Here is a 14282-nt window from a genome sequence, read left to right on the forward strand (position 1 = left end):
TATAGCTGTGTCTCAAATAGTGCACTATTCCCTATATACTCTACACTATAGCTGTGTCTCAAATAGTGCACTATTCCCTATATACTATACACTATAGCTGTGTCTCAAATAGTGCACTATTCCCTATATACTATACACTATAGCTGTGTCTCAAATAGTGCATTATTCCCTATATACTATACACTATAGCTGTGTCTCAAATAGTGCACTATTCCCTATATACTCTACACTATAGCTGTGTCTCAAATAGTGCACTATTCCCTATATACTATACACTATAGCTGTGTCTCAAATAGTGCACTATTCCCTATATACTATACACTATAGCTGTGTCTCAAATAGTGCACTATTCCCTATATACTATACACTATAGCTGTGTCTCAAATAGTGCACTATTCCCTATATACTATACACTATAGCTGTGTCTCAAATAGTGCACTATTCCCTATATACTGTACACTATAGCTGTGTCTCAAATAGTGCACTATTCCCTATATACTCTACACTATAGCTATTTCTAATAGTGCCCTATTTACTATATACTATTGCTGTGTCTCAAATAGTGCACTATTCACTACATACTATACACTATAGCTATTTCTAATAGTGCCCTATTTATTATATATTATTGCTGTGTCTCAAATAGTGCACTATTTACTATATACTATACACTATAGCTATTTCTAATAGTGCCCTATTTACTATATACTATTGCTGTGTCTCAAATAGTGCACTATTTACTATATACTATTGCTGTGTCTCAAATAGTGCACTATTCACTACATACTATACACTATAGCTATTTCTAATAGTGCCCTATTTACTATATACTATTGCTGTGTCTCAAATAGTGCACTATTTACTATATACTATTGCTGTGTCTCAAATAGTGCACTATTTACTATATACTATTGCTGTGTCTCAAATAGTGCACTATTCACTACATACTATACACTATAGCTATTTCTAATAGTGCCCTATTTACTATATACTATTGCTGTGTCTCAAATAGTGCACTATTTACTATATACTATTGCTGTGTCTCAAATAGTGCCCTATTTACTATATACTATTGCTGTGTCTCAAATAGTGCACTATTCACTACATACTATACACTATAGCTATTTCTAATAGTGCCCTATTTACTATATACTATTGCTGTGTCTCAAATAGTGCACTATTTACTATATACTATTGCTGTGTCTCAAATAGTGCACTATTTACTATATACTATTGCTGTGTCTCAAATAGTGCACTATTCACTACATACTATACACTATAGCTATTTCTAATAGTGCCCTATTTACTATATACTATTGCTGTGTCTCAAATAGTGCACTATTTACTATATACTATTGCTGTGTCTCAAATAGTGCACTATTTACTATATACTATACACTATAGCTGTGTCTCAAATAGTGCACTATTTACTATATACTATACACTATAGCTGTTTCTAATAGTGCCCTATTTACTACATACTATAAACTAAAGCTGTGTCTCTAATGGAGCACTATACACTACACTAAACCTGTGGCTCAAATAGTGCACTATTCGTTATATAATATAGCTGTATCTCTGATAGTGCACTATTCACTGTATAATATACATTACAGCTCTGTCTCAAATAGTGCACTATTCACTATATACTATATACTATAGCTGTGTCTCTAATGGTGCACTATTCACTATATACTATACACTATAGCTGTCTCTAATAGAGAACTAATCACTATATACTATAGCTGTGTCTCTAATGGAACACTATACATTACACTATAGCTGTGTCTCAAATAGTGCACTATTCACTATATACTATAGTATACTATATACACTACAGCTGTTTCTCAGTCTACTGTTGTGTCCAAAATGGTGTGCTATTCACGATAAAATATGTTCTATAGATTTGTCTCTTTGTGTATTAATGTGAGCCTTGTGTTATGTGTGTGGAAAATCTGGAAGGCTGTAGTGCACTAAAAATACCTGGATGATTACTAAGACCATCAGAAACACCATTTGCAGAGCACTATTTCAGCAGATAAGGCCTGCTCCATGTAACCAAAGGAGAATGCTGTGGTTTATATTTGGCTAAAAGGTCAAACTCCATGGATTAGTTTGGGAATTTCTGCACTTTTCACTGAGTCAGATCATTTGGCTCAGCTCAGCTGTGTACTCCAGCTCCCAAATGGCTCACTGACATTTTTTTTTTCTAAACCAGTGTTCTTGACCATAAGATAGATCTACCTTCTAAATATGAATTGAATATTTTAGATTCTTAAACCTACAATCTTTTTTTAAAGAATTAATTAAATCAGCAAGGAATGTTTTCATTTTGGTGCATTTGTCTTCAGCAATGGAAAGCAGTTCCCAAAAGATCCGAATCAAAGAGCCGATTCAGTGAGTCATTCGCTAACGACACATCTAAATGCAAAGGTTTTTTGAGTTTAAAATGAGCTCTTTCCCTTCACTTGAGGCTGTTTTGTTTCAGTCCTTTGACGTGAGGTTTTAGCAACTCATTTCAGTTAATCTACAGCAAAACATTGTTGTTTCTGTTTACAAACTAGTACCATACTGCAAAGTGGTTAGTAAATAGTAGCCGTTACGGTGTATAGTAAACCATTATAACACAGCGCCCTCTGGTGGCTCCATTCTGCTAAGAAATACAGGTTACTATCACGAAAGCCAAACCTTCTTCATTTTTCATTAGTACATCATGTGGGTAGTAATCAAAGGTCTCAGTGCACAATATAATATTGAGCCTAAGCCTGATTCTTAACATAACTAACAGTTTTAATTCCTTTCCACAGTCTTGTGTGGCTTACGTCATTAAAGTGTTGCTGAAATTCATCAGACTGGACAATGCCTTCTTGAGGATCTTCCGAAGAAATCTATAGTGTATAAATATAGATATAAATATAAATATGATGCATATAATTATAGTTATAGGCTAAGAATAGGTGTAGGCTTAGTATTCTGTAATGAAATGGTTTAATATATATTAAAAACCTAAAGAACTGAAAGACAGATAAGAGCAAAATCAGTAGGCCCCTTGTTTCACTTGTAGCAGGATAAATATCGCAAAAAAACCCATTTAGCAATAAAGAATAAACAACTACTACTACTACTACTACTACTACTACTACTACTAATAATAATAATAGAAACCTATATGAAAGTGGGTTCTTAATGTATACCAACAATGCCTCGAATATATACACTGATCAGGCATAACGTTATGACCACCTGCCTAATATTGTGTTGGTCCTCCATTTGTTGCCAAAACAGCCCTGACCCATCATGCACTGTGTATTCTGACACCTTTCTATCAGAACCAGCATTAACTTCTTCAGCAATCTGAGCAACAGTAGCTCGTCTGTTGGATCAGATCACGTGGGCCAGCCTTCACTCCCCACGTACATCAATGAGCCTTGGCCACCTATGACCCTGTCTCTGGTTCACCACTGTTCCTTCCTTGGACCACTTTTAATAGATACTGACCACGGCAGACCGGGAACACCCCACAAGGGCTGCAGTTTTGGAGATGCTCTGATCCAGTCGTCTAGCCACAATTTGCTCCTTGTCAAACTCACTCAAATCCTTACACTTGTCCATTTTTCCTGCTTCTAACACATCAACTTTGAGGACAAAATGTTGACTTGTTGCCTAATATATCCCACCCACTAACAGGTACCATGATGAGGAGATAAATCAGTGTTATTCACCTCACCTCTCAGTGGTCATAATGTTATGCGTGATCGGTGTAGCTAAAGTGTCACAGTGTTTATATATCAAGTCCACTTTATGAGCTAAGCAGGTCTCGTGCACAACAAACGGGGTCGATTTGAGACACACCCAACATGGTTTATGGCAAGATCTCTTAACAAAAAAAAAAAAAAACAAAGCTTCAGCAATAACGCGTGGAATCGATGAAGCTTAATTAGCTTCCGATGCGAGGTTGAACCTTCTGGCGTTTAGTGTGTGTTTGTACTTGTGTGGGAGGGAATAAATAATATACCCGTAAATATAAAGGCTCGTAAAAAGTGCGCTCGCGCGTCTAGTCCGGTAGAGAGCGCTCAATCATCTGCTCACCGCGCGCGCACAGGGAGAAAGCTCTGTGTGTGTGTGTGTGTGTGTGAAAGAGAGAAAGCTGAGAGTGAGAGTAATTAGGCCACCACCTTTCATTTTGGTAGCCTATAGATGCTGAAAATAAAGCAACCGTATAGACTCATCATCTGTGCGCTTCATGACAGGCAGAATTGCGGTAATTACAATAATGAACATCATACAACATGAGGCTTGAACAATAAATGATTCTTACAGGAAATGTTGGGTTCTCTTAGCTTATAGACTATGAAAAACATTACCCAGAAATCCAAAGCAATCATGTTCAGCACAAACTGGTGTACTTCACTGCATGTTTGCAATGTTTAATTGGTGGGTCGAGAACAAAATATCACATAAATGTGAGCTAATACAGGTTCTACCTGGAACCTTCTTATGAGTACAGAGGAACCAGAGGAACAAAAAAAACCAAACCATTAGATTTCATACATGCTGAGAAAAGGAAGGGAAAGGGAATGAAGGTTGTACTTTGTATTCTAAATGTGCAAAAGAGGTACACTTGATGGTACCATCCCAGCAACAAGGAAAGTACCTCATTTCTGATAGTGAAAATATTCTATATGGGTGTGGATACTCAACCATCACCATCCACAAATGCTTGGTGAACATCCCATTCCAGATGTTGTCCCACCTCTGCTGTTCTGCTATTCTCCCTTCTTCTCTTCTGAGAAAGATTTCCACTAGATGATGGAGTGTAGCTGTGGGGATTTGTGTTTATTTAGATTATTAGTGTGATGGAAGCACTGATGTAAGGTGAGGTGGTTTACGGTGCAGTCAAGTGTTTCAGTTCATCCCAGAAGGTATTCAGTGGGGTTGAGTCAAGGAGTTGAAGAGGTTTCAATCTCTTAGTTCCAGTGAAAGGAAATCTTAATGCTCCAGCATACACAAAATCATTCTTTACAATGGTGAGCTTCCAACTTTGTGTCGTTTGAGGAAGAACCACATATGGGTGTGAAGATTATAGATTTGGTGTCCACAAATATTTGACCCTAAAGTGAAAAATGTTAAAAATGAACGAATTTCAGTCCATTTTGTGTTAAAATATTTATTAAACCATAAACAACAAGCATCAAGTTCGTATTTAGTGTGATCCTAAATATGCCATAGATTCTGTGATATACTGGAGAGAAGCAGAGATGTGAAAAGTGAGAGAGGGAAATGGTGTGAGGAGAAAGAGGAATAAATTGAGAGAGAGAGAGAGAGAGAGAGAGAGGGAGAGAGAGAGAGGGAATACTACAGCTTATTCGCGCCCACCCAGTGTCCCTCCTCCCTCCTTCCTCTCTCCTCTTCCTCTACCAACTCGCCTGTGCATCACTTTGTCTCGAGTAACTCTAACATTTGTCCACGTCTCAAAGAAAAGCTGGACACTTGTCTATGACTCTTTTTTTTTTTTGCTTTAAATCCACCTCGTGTATTTTAAAGCACAGTGGACAGTCAGTGCTGCGTGTTCAAGGCAGTTATTCAGCCCTTTTAAGCCTGCTTTAATTATGTTACACGTAAAGGAGCGTTCGTGAAGCTGAGCGCTTTACTGGGGTAAAAATGACGCCGGCTCTGTGAAGGAGACCAGCGCGTAAAGACATCTGCGCAAAGTTGGCCATGGCAGCTCTCCGGCGGAAGTTCGGCGAGGATTATCACCAGGTGGTGAACCCGGCTCGCGGAGGCGCGTTCGCGGCTCCGGTGAAGAAAAAGCGGCAGCGCTTCGTGGAGAAAAACGGCCGTTGTAACGTGCAGCACGGCAACCTCGGCGGCGAGACGAGCCGCTACTTGTCCGACCTCTTCACCACGCTGGTGGACCTGAAGTGGCGCTGGAACTTGCTTATCTTCATCCTGACGTACACGGTGGCCTGGCTGGTCATGGCGTTCATGTGGTGGCTGATCGCATACGTGCGCGGCGACCTGGAGCGCGCGCGCGACTCGTCCTACACGCCGTGCGTGGCCAACGTGTACAATTTCCCGTCGGCTTTCCTCTTCTTCATCGAGACCGAGGCGACCATCGGTTACGGCTACCGCTACATCACGGAGAAGTGCCCCGAGGGCATCATCCTGTTCCTGTTCCAGTCGCTGCTCGGCTCCATCGTGGACGCCTTCCTCATCGGCTGCATGTTCATTAAGATGTCGCAGCCGAAAAAGCGCGCTGAGACGCTCATGTTCAGCCAGGACGCCGTGATCTCGCAGCGCGACGGCAAACTCTGCCTCATGTTCCGCGTGGGCAACCTGCGGAACAGCCACATGGTGTCGGCGCAGATCCGGTGCAAACTCATCAAGGTGGGTGCGCGCGCGCAAACTTACAGGCGCGCACACACACACTTATTTAGGCACACCTGCACAATCACGCAGGAACGCATACACATACATCTACCCTAGGCACGCACGCTTGCACGCGCCCATACACCTAAATGCATGCATGGGTACACGCACGCTTGCGCATGGACACACATTCGCACTCACACACACAGACGTATTCCTGTGCATGCATGCATGTTATATAGTATTATCAAGACCAAAAAATAATAATTCACACATTAATTATTTAGTGAGAAGTGAAAAAAATGGGAGGCACAGTGATTAGGGGTTAGCAGTCAGTCAGGGCAGACGAGAGATTGCCAGTTGTAACTGCTGTGGTCCTGCTCATATTAAATCATTCTGTTGACCCCTGACCCCTGCAATCAATACCAAGATACTGCAGCAGAAACAGGGAAAGCAGTGCAGGATAAAAAAAAATAAGGAGCCTGACAGCCAAAGGCTTTGCATAACAGCAGCACACCCACCGGAGCGCATGCAAGCTGCCACACACTCAGGTTTAGTTGAGTGCAATCACGGTGCTGTTTCAGCAATTTCTATGGAGCACTTTGAAGGTGCTATCGCAATGTCTCACTTTCACATGCTCTGTCTCTATATCTACACATGACATGATCTTTCACATCATCTATCTCTATATATCTGTATCTACATCTTATATCTATACAACGTTTTACTTACATCAGCTTGCACTCATTATGATTAGTCAGCAAATTTCAGTGAAAATAGCTACTGTCATGCGTGAACTATTTATTCCCTGACCGCATGTCCATTTCAAGATTTAAACAAGCTAGACTGTTCATAGTGGAGAACCAAAAAAGAGAGGAAAGAATGCAAAGTATGAGTTCATTTTATATCGATTCGTTTGGCTGAATTATAAATGAGACACAGTCCGATCTAATCACTGAGCCGAGCTGCCGAGGGAAAAAAAGGGGGTATGCTCGAGGGCTCTCCATGGGATTTGAACGTCTGAGATTTCTGATGAAGTGTGTCGAATGAAAAGGCCAGGAGTTTAAACTTTCCTCTTTTCCCCTCTCTTTTTGGATGCTTTCTTTCCAAGCATGCTTCCAGCTGGAGATGTAGAGATGTCAGGAATATAGAATAGAGAGATAGAAAGAAAGAAAAACATTATTGATCCTGAGGGATAATGCGCTCCCAATCCTGTAGGATCCCCCCCCTCCAAAAATAAAAAATAAAAATAAAAATCACAGGAGTATTTTATTTGTTTCCCTGATGGTGGGAGCAGGAGGTCAGGTATGAAGCTGGAGAACAAAGAACATGATGTGCTTACTACATTAATTTAGTCATCACTGCTAGCTGCTTTATCCTGGTCAGGGTTCCTCTGGTTTAAATGATTCATATATTGTTTTGTATATTTTTCAGAAAAGCAACAAAGAATATTTGTCATAAAATTAGGTATACAGATTTACATCTTATTCTTAAATGCTTCATTGTTCCTCACTCTTCCTTTTTAGCTTAGACTATGGCAAAAAAATGTTCCGGAGGGGTTTCTTATCAAATTTGGCTCATAGAAACCTTTTTGTATTGTAAAATCGGCTGCATATATAAGTTCAATTTGATCCGTTATACAAGCGTTCCACTTCAGCCAATCTCTCAGTATAACTCAAAAGCCTGGACACATGCGGTGATGCTTATTTATTCATGTCTTCTACAGTATGTTCTACATTTTATTGTTTTTCCTCAGATAAGGCTGCAAAAAATTTCAGTTGAATCACCGCTGTTTTATTTTAGCTGACAAGAATAAAATGTGCACTTTCACATATTGCTGTTTACTATGCTGTCTACTTGATGGACAGCTAAGAAGTGCCAACTGTTCTGAGAATAAATAAATAAATAAATAAATAAATAAATAAATAAATAAATAACACAAGCATTCATTTTGGGCGTCTCTCAAAAGCCCTTCTAACAAATAATAAACCAGACTTTAGTGCTAGCCAAACACACCTACACACTTCTGTTCATGCTGAGAAGCAACATGTGGCCCAACCTGTACCATTGAAGGAATCCTGTACTCGCAGTGTGTGTGTGTGTGAGAGAGCTTTTCTATCAGTCAGTGAAGAGTCTTATGCCTTAAAAGCTGCTAGGTTGAGCCACTCTGTAGCAACCTGAGACAAAACGAGACGAGATGAGACAAGATCTGTTGAAGCTTTGAATTCCAGATCCACTCTAAGCCTCCTACCAGAGCTGAGTTTACGGTCACAGCCACATCGGCTAATCCGTGCTTCTGAAACACGATTGTTTTGTAGGGCACAGCTCTTGAGGAATGTGTGTTGTTTTATTGCAGGAGAGTGGGCAGGCCTGACGTGTCGATTATATCTGTGAAAAATGTGGCTAAAACTAGGAGAAGGTCATGTAATGATACGCTACTGAGAATTTCTATAGTGATACACCTATCTGGCCAGTTCCTTTTTCACTCTTTTTTTTTTCTGTGTGAGGTGTGTCAGTTCTAATTTAGCAAAGTGATGAAATATTATTTAAACTGTATTAGATTTTCATCCTAAATCTTGTGAAGGATTTTTAATTCGAAGTCATTCTTTCAGCATAGGAAGGCGAACTCACCGCTAGATGAGACTGCTGGACAACGTGAAGGCATAGTGACAGTAACAATGAGTGAAAAGTATCAGGAATATCAACATTTAACTCAATGTTGCTTTGGTAAATTGTGTCTTTGGTTTGGGTCAGCTGGTAAATATGGACGATGACAATAGGCTAGTTTATTACTGAAGTAAAATTGAGACTACTGGACATTGTGAAGGAATAGTGAGAGTAAAAATGAGACAGAACCCCTCAGGAATATCAACATTTACCTCAGTTATGTTGGTAAATAGTCTCTTTGTTTAGTCAGTTTGGAAATGGAGTCTGTACGTTAATGATTAAGGCTAACTGAGACTATCGGACAATGTGAAGGCATAGTGACAGTAACAATGAGTCGAAAGTATTAGGAATATCAATATTTAACGCAAGTTGCTTTGGTAAATTGTGTCGTTGGTTTGGGTCAGCTGGTAAATATGGACAATGACAATAGGCTAGTTAATTACTGAGGTAAAATTGAGACTACTGGACAATGTGAAGGAACAATGAGAGTTAAAATGAGACAGAACCCTCAGGAATATCAACATTTACCTCGATGATGTTTACCTCAATGATCCTTTGTTCTAATCAACCTGAAAATGGATGCTTTATATTAATTATTGAGGCTAACTGAAACTATCGGACAATGCGAAGATATAGTCACAGTAATAGTAAGTCAGTACCATCCAGCATTTCAACATTTACCTCAAGTTGTGTTGGTAAATTGTGTCTTGAATCGGGTCAGCTGGAAAATATGGATGCTAAGAATAGGTTACTTAATAACTACAACAAACTGAGTCTACTGGACGATGAGTGACAGAAAACATGAGACATAACAATCAGAAATATCAACATTTACTTCAGTTATGTTGGTAAATGGTCTCATTTTTCAGTCGGCTTGGAAGTGGAGGCTGTATGTTAATGATGGAGGCTGATTGAGACTGTCGGACAATGTGAAGGCATAGTGACAGTAACAATGAGTCAAGGCCATCAGGAATTTCCACATTTACCTCAAGTTACATTGATAAATTGTGTCTTTCTTTTGAGTCAATTGGCAAATATGGAAAATGAGAATAGGCTAGTTAATAATTACAATTACCTGAGACTACCGGACACTGTGAAGGTATAGAGAGAGGAGAAATGAGACAATACTCAGGAATAACAACATTTACCTCAGATGTTGTGGTAAATAGAGCGTTTGTTCAAGTCAACTTGAAAATGTATATATAGTGACAATATAAATGAACCAAAACCATCAGAAATATAAAGATGTACCTCAGAAATTCTGGTAAATTGTGTCCTTGTTCCTAGTCAACTTGAAAAAATGGATGCTGTGAATAGGCTAGTTAATGACTGAAGCTAACTGAGTCTACTGGATACTGTGAAGGTTATAGAGAGAGTAAAAATGATTCAAAACAATCAGGAATATTTACATTTTCCTTAGATATGTTGGTAAAATGACCGAGAACAGATTCTTTATGATAAAATACCCTGTAATTACACCTAGGATCAAGCTATTAGAAGTGAAGTAAAAAGAATTGGTTGTTTATATGGAAACACATTAAATGATTCCTCTATTTGAATACATGGCTTATAGCTACCTAAGGATATACATGTATACGAATACCCTCCTTTCCGAATTTTTGCCATAAGCATTGAAATTTTGCAAGAAATTTGCATTGGCATATTAAGCATTTTTGGTATACGAATGAACCAAGTGAAGCCAACCGAATAGAGTTTTTACGAATTTTATGATTGGAAAGCTGGAAGTGAAAGCTGTTTTGAAAGAATCAACCCACGATACCAACATTGCCTTTGGCATACGCACAAAATCTATTTTTTTTCTAGGCGTGGGTGGTCTGTTCTATTCTTAGCCCAAGCTTGGTGGCACGACTTCCTGTGAGGACCCTTGACATGGAATGCTTGGCTTGGGTTATTTGTAAGCAGCCGTATAGTTTACATACACTTCGTATTGGCAATATTGGTCATATCTTTGGGTGGCTGGAACGGATTATCTGCATTTACATTATTTCTTATGGGAAAATTTCGTTTCGCAATACAAATTTTAACCTTAATAACTCGCCTTCAGAACGAATTAAATTCATATGCCGAGGTTCCTCTGTATAATGTAATGTAAGTTGGTCAGGTTTGTCATCACTAAGTATATTACTAAGTTCTAAAGCATAGAAACCTGAAATATACAAATGTGCTAGTACTTTTGCGGTCTTTTTTTTTTCGCAGTCACAACTATTTGCTGTGTGTTCTCTCTCTCTCTCTTTCTCTTTTTCTCACACACAGTACATTGAGCAAACAGAGATATAGCTTAATGACGCATAACCTATTCCACGTGGATGAGGACATTGAATAGACACACACAGAGCGTTGCACACTTGGGTTGACTAGAACACAACCTCTCTTTAAACACTGATAAGCCATTCAAGACAGTGAACAAAACGGACCATACTGAGCAAACGGAAAAAAAGCATTCAGATTCAGAAATAACAGAACCGTGATTCATTTTGGTATAAATAGTAATGATGCTTTAAGCATGTAACAGACGTGAGATGTGTATAAATCGAAGCTGGATCTCATTGGGGATCCTGTGGATCCATCAGATGCGTGTAGAGTTCACGCCGGCCTCGGTGACAGCAGAAGGTTAACAAGGAGCAGGCGGGGAAATTATCCAGAAGGAAGAATTAACCAGTCGTCCATTGAGGGTCAAGAGCGAGGGAATTAACTCAGTGTGGCCTGTCGGTTAGAAATCACCAGTGAGAGAGAGAGAGAGAGAATATAGCAGGCAATGATAATTAATTAAAAAGGTATAGCAGTGCCATTAGTGTGCCTATTATATCTATTATTATAGATATATTATATATTATAAAACAGTACATTAATATATCTTTACATTTTATTCTGTGGTGATTATTGGGGTCCAAGCTCCATTAGACTTACACAGTGATTGCAGGTGTTTTACTTGAATGTGAAGCATTTTTAATCACAATTGAAACTGGAAGATAAAATGCAATAACATGTGCATGTGCATAAAGTGCAATAACATGAGCAACAGGAAACAGTAGAGGAAAAAAACAGATAGATCGTCAGCCTCTGCCGAGGTTCCAGCAAAGCATAGTGGTCTGATTTATCGATCACATAACGACAAACGTAAAGTGTGATTAAAAACTGGTGATAGATTCATTTCATTTAATACAGAGCCATGAGATGAAGAGCTACAGAACCACTCAACCAGAACGAAATGGACAAATTAGAAAGAATTTCGATTCTTTCGATCGATTTCTTTAATAACTAACGTCAATAAAATGCTGTATTAGTGCACCAACATAAGGCCAATTTGGATCCTCTTGCTTTTCTAAGTAGCAGTTAGGATATTCCATCATTTAACCAAATTTGGTAAAATCCATGTTGCGTTCTATGAGAAGAAATCACATCTGGTGCTTGGACTGTTAAACAGAGACAAAGAAAGAAAGACTGAAAAATAAAGAGGGACAAATGACTCTAAGCAAGAGAAAGACAAGGAATAAATATGTTGCCAAAAGTTTTGGGACACCCCTCCAAATCATTGAATTCAGGTGTTGTTTTTCAGGGGTTGGGCTTGGTCCCTTAGTTCCCCTTCAGCAAACCAAGACATTTTGGACAATTTCATTCTCCCAAATTTGTGGGAACAGTTTGGGGATGCCCCCTTCCTGTTCCAACATGACTGTGCACACCAGTGCACAAAGCAAGGTCCATAAAGACATGGATGAGTGTGTTTGGTGTGGAGGAACTTGACTGGCCTGCACAGAGTCCTGACCTCAACCTGATAGAACACCTTTGGGATGAATTAGAGCGGAGACTGTGAGCCAGACCTTCTCGTCCAACATCAGTGTCTGACCTCACAAATGCGCTTCTAGAGGAATGGTCAAAAATTCCCATAAACACACTCCTAAACCAGTTGAACCTGTTATAGCTGCAAAGGGCGGGACAACTCCATATTACATTCATGTGCATGTAAAGGCAGATGTTCCAAAACTTTTGGCAATATAGTGTAGAATCAAGGACAAAGACATTCTCCTCTGGATTTTGCAGATACCCGAAATAAAGAATTTCTGTAAACGTGGGCCGAGACGCGTCGTGTGACATCATCACACCACACATTCCACTAGTCCTTTTCCGTTCACGTGGGTCGAACATGAGTACAGCTCTAATAGGAAGTCATAGCATATGTGTCTTCACTGGCAGGAGTTTAAAAGAAGAATCCTGTGCTTGCAATTTCACAAATTTAAGCAACAATTTAAAAAAAATCTGTAGCAAATTCAAGCCTTTTTGGTTGCAGCAATCACAAATAAAAAGGAGAAAAACAAAAGAGACAAGGAAAAAAACAAAGAAGAGAAGCAGAAAAACAAAGGAGAAAAACAAAAGAAAAAATGAGAAAATCAAAAGAGAAAAGGAGAAAAACAAAGGAGAACAGGAGGAAAAACTAGAAAAGGAAAGAAACAAAGGAGAAAAGGAGAAAAAGGAGAAAATAAAAAAGAAAAGGAGAAAAACAAAGAAGAAAAACAAAAGAGAAAAGGAGAAAAACAAAGGAGTAAATCGAAAGAGAAAAAAGAGAAAAACAAAGGAGAAAAACAAAGGAGCAAAAGAAGAAAAGGACAGAAACAAAGGAGAAAATGAGAAAAAGGAGAAAACAAAGGAGACAAACAATGGAGAAAAGGAGAAAAACAGAAGGGAAATGGAGAAAATTAAGGAGAAATGGAGAAAAACTAAAGAGAAAAGTAGAAAAACAAAGGAGAAAAGTAGAAAAACAAAGGAGAAAAGGAGAAAAACAAAGGCATTGAAAAGGAAAGTGAGAGCGAAAGAGAGTGAGAGAAAGAAAGGGATATGTATAATAAGGGCTAAATCATTCATTGTAACGTATAAAAGGAAGAGAAATAATCCTGGCTGAGAGGAGCAAGAGAGAGAAAGAAATGTACAGATAAAGCAGAACAGCAGAAAAGCTGCTTTTGTACAAAGTCTAGAGAGTAAAGCAAGACTCTATTCCTCTCTCTCTCTCTCTCTCTCTCTCTCTCTGCCTACACTCTAATCTCTGTAGTATTTTGTTCTGCTTTAGGGCTTTTAAAAAGGCCAGGGGTTTTTTATCTTGAAAGACCCTCCGCATGCCGAACAGTTCATCCAATCGGCGATTCGAAAATAGCTTCGGGAACAATCGGACGAAGAGAATCTGTGACTCACGTTAGTTGGGTTTATATAACAAACACGGATGAAATGCTTTTTTC

The 14282-nt window shown here is 39.0% G+C and overlaps 1 protein-coding gene across 1 annotated transcript in view; it reads left to right on the top strand.

Annotated features, from left to right (window-relative positions):
* Window positions 1-5314: 5314 nt before the first annotated feature.
* The window catches only part of kcnj19a (potassium inwardly rectifying channel subfamily J member 19a), a 42639-nt gene continuing 33671 nt past the window's right edge, over window positions 5315-14282 (top strand). Inside the window, exon 1 of the mRNA XM_058375745.1 lies at window positions 5315-6387. Coding sequence (XP_058231728.1) covers window positions 5719-6387 — 669 coding nt within the window. The 5' untranslated portion in view covers window positions 5315-5718. The remainder of the gene's footprint in view (window positions 6388-14282) is intronic.

Source organism: Hemibagrus wyckioides, linkage group LG02 (genome assembly GCF_019097595.1).
Source record: "Hemibagrus wyckioides isolate EC202008001 linkage group LG02, SWU_Hwy_1.0, whole genome shotgun sequence".
Classification (NCBI taxonomy): Eukaryota; Metazoa; Chordata; class Actinopteri; order Siluriformes; family Bagridae; genus Hemibagrus; species Hemibagrus wyckioides.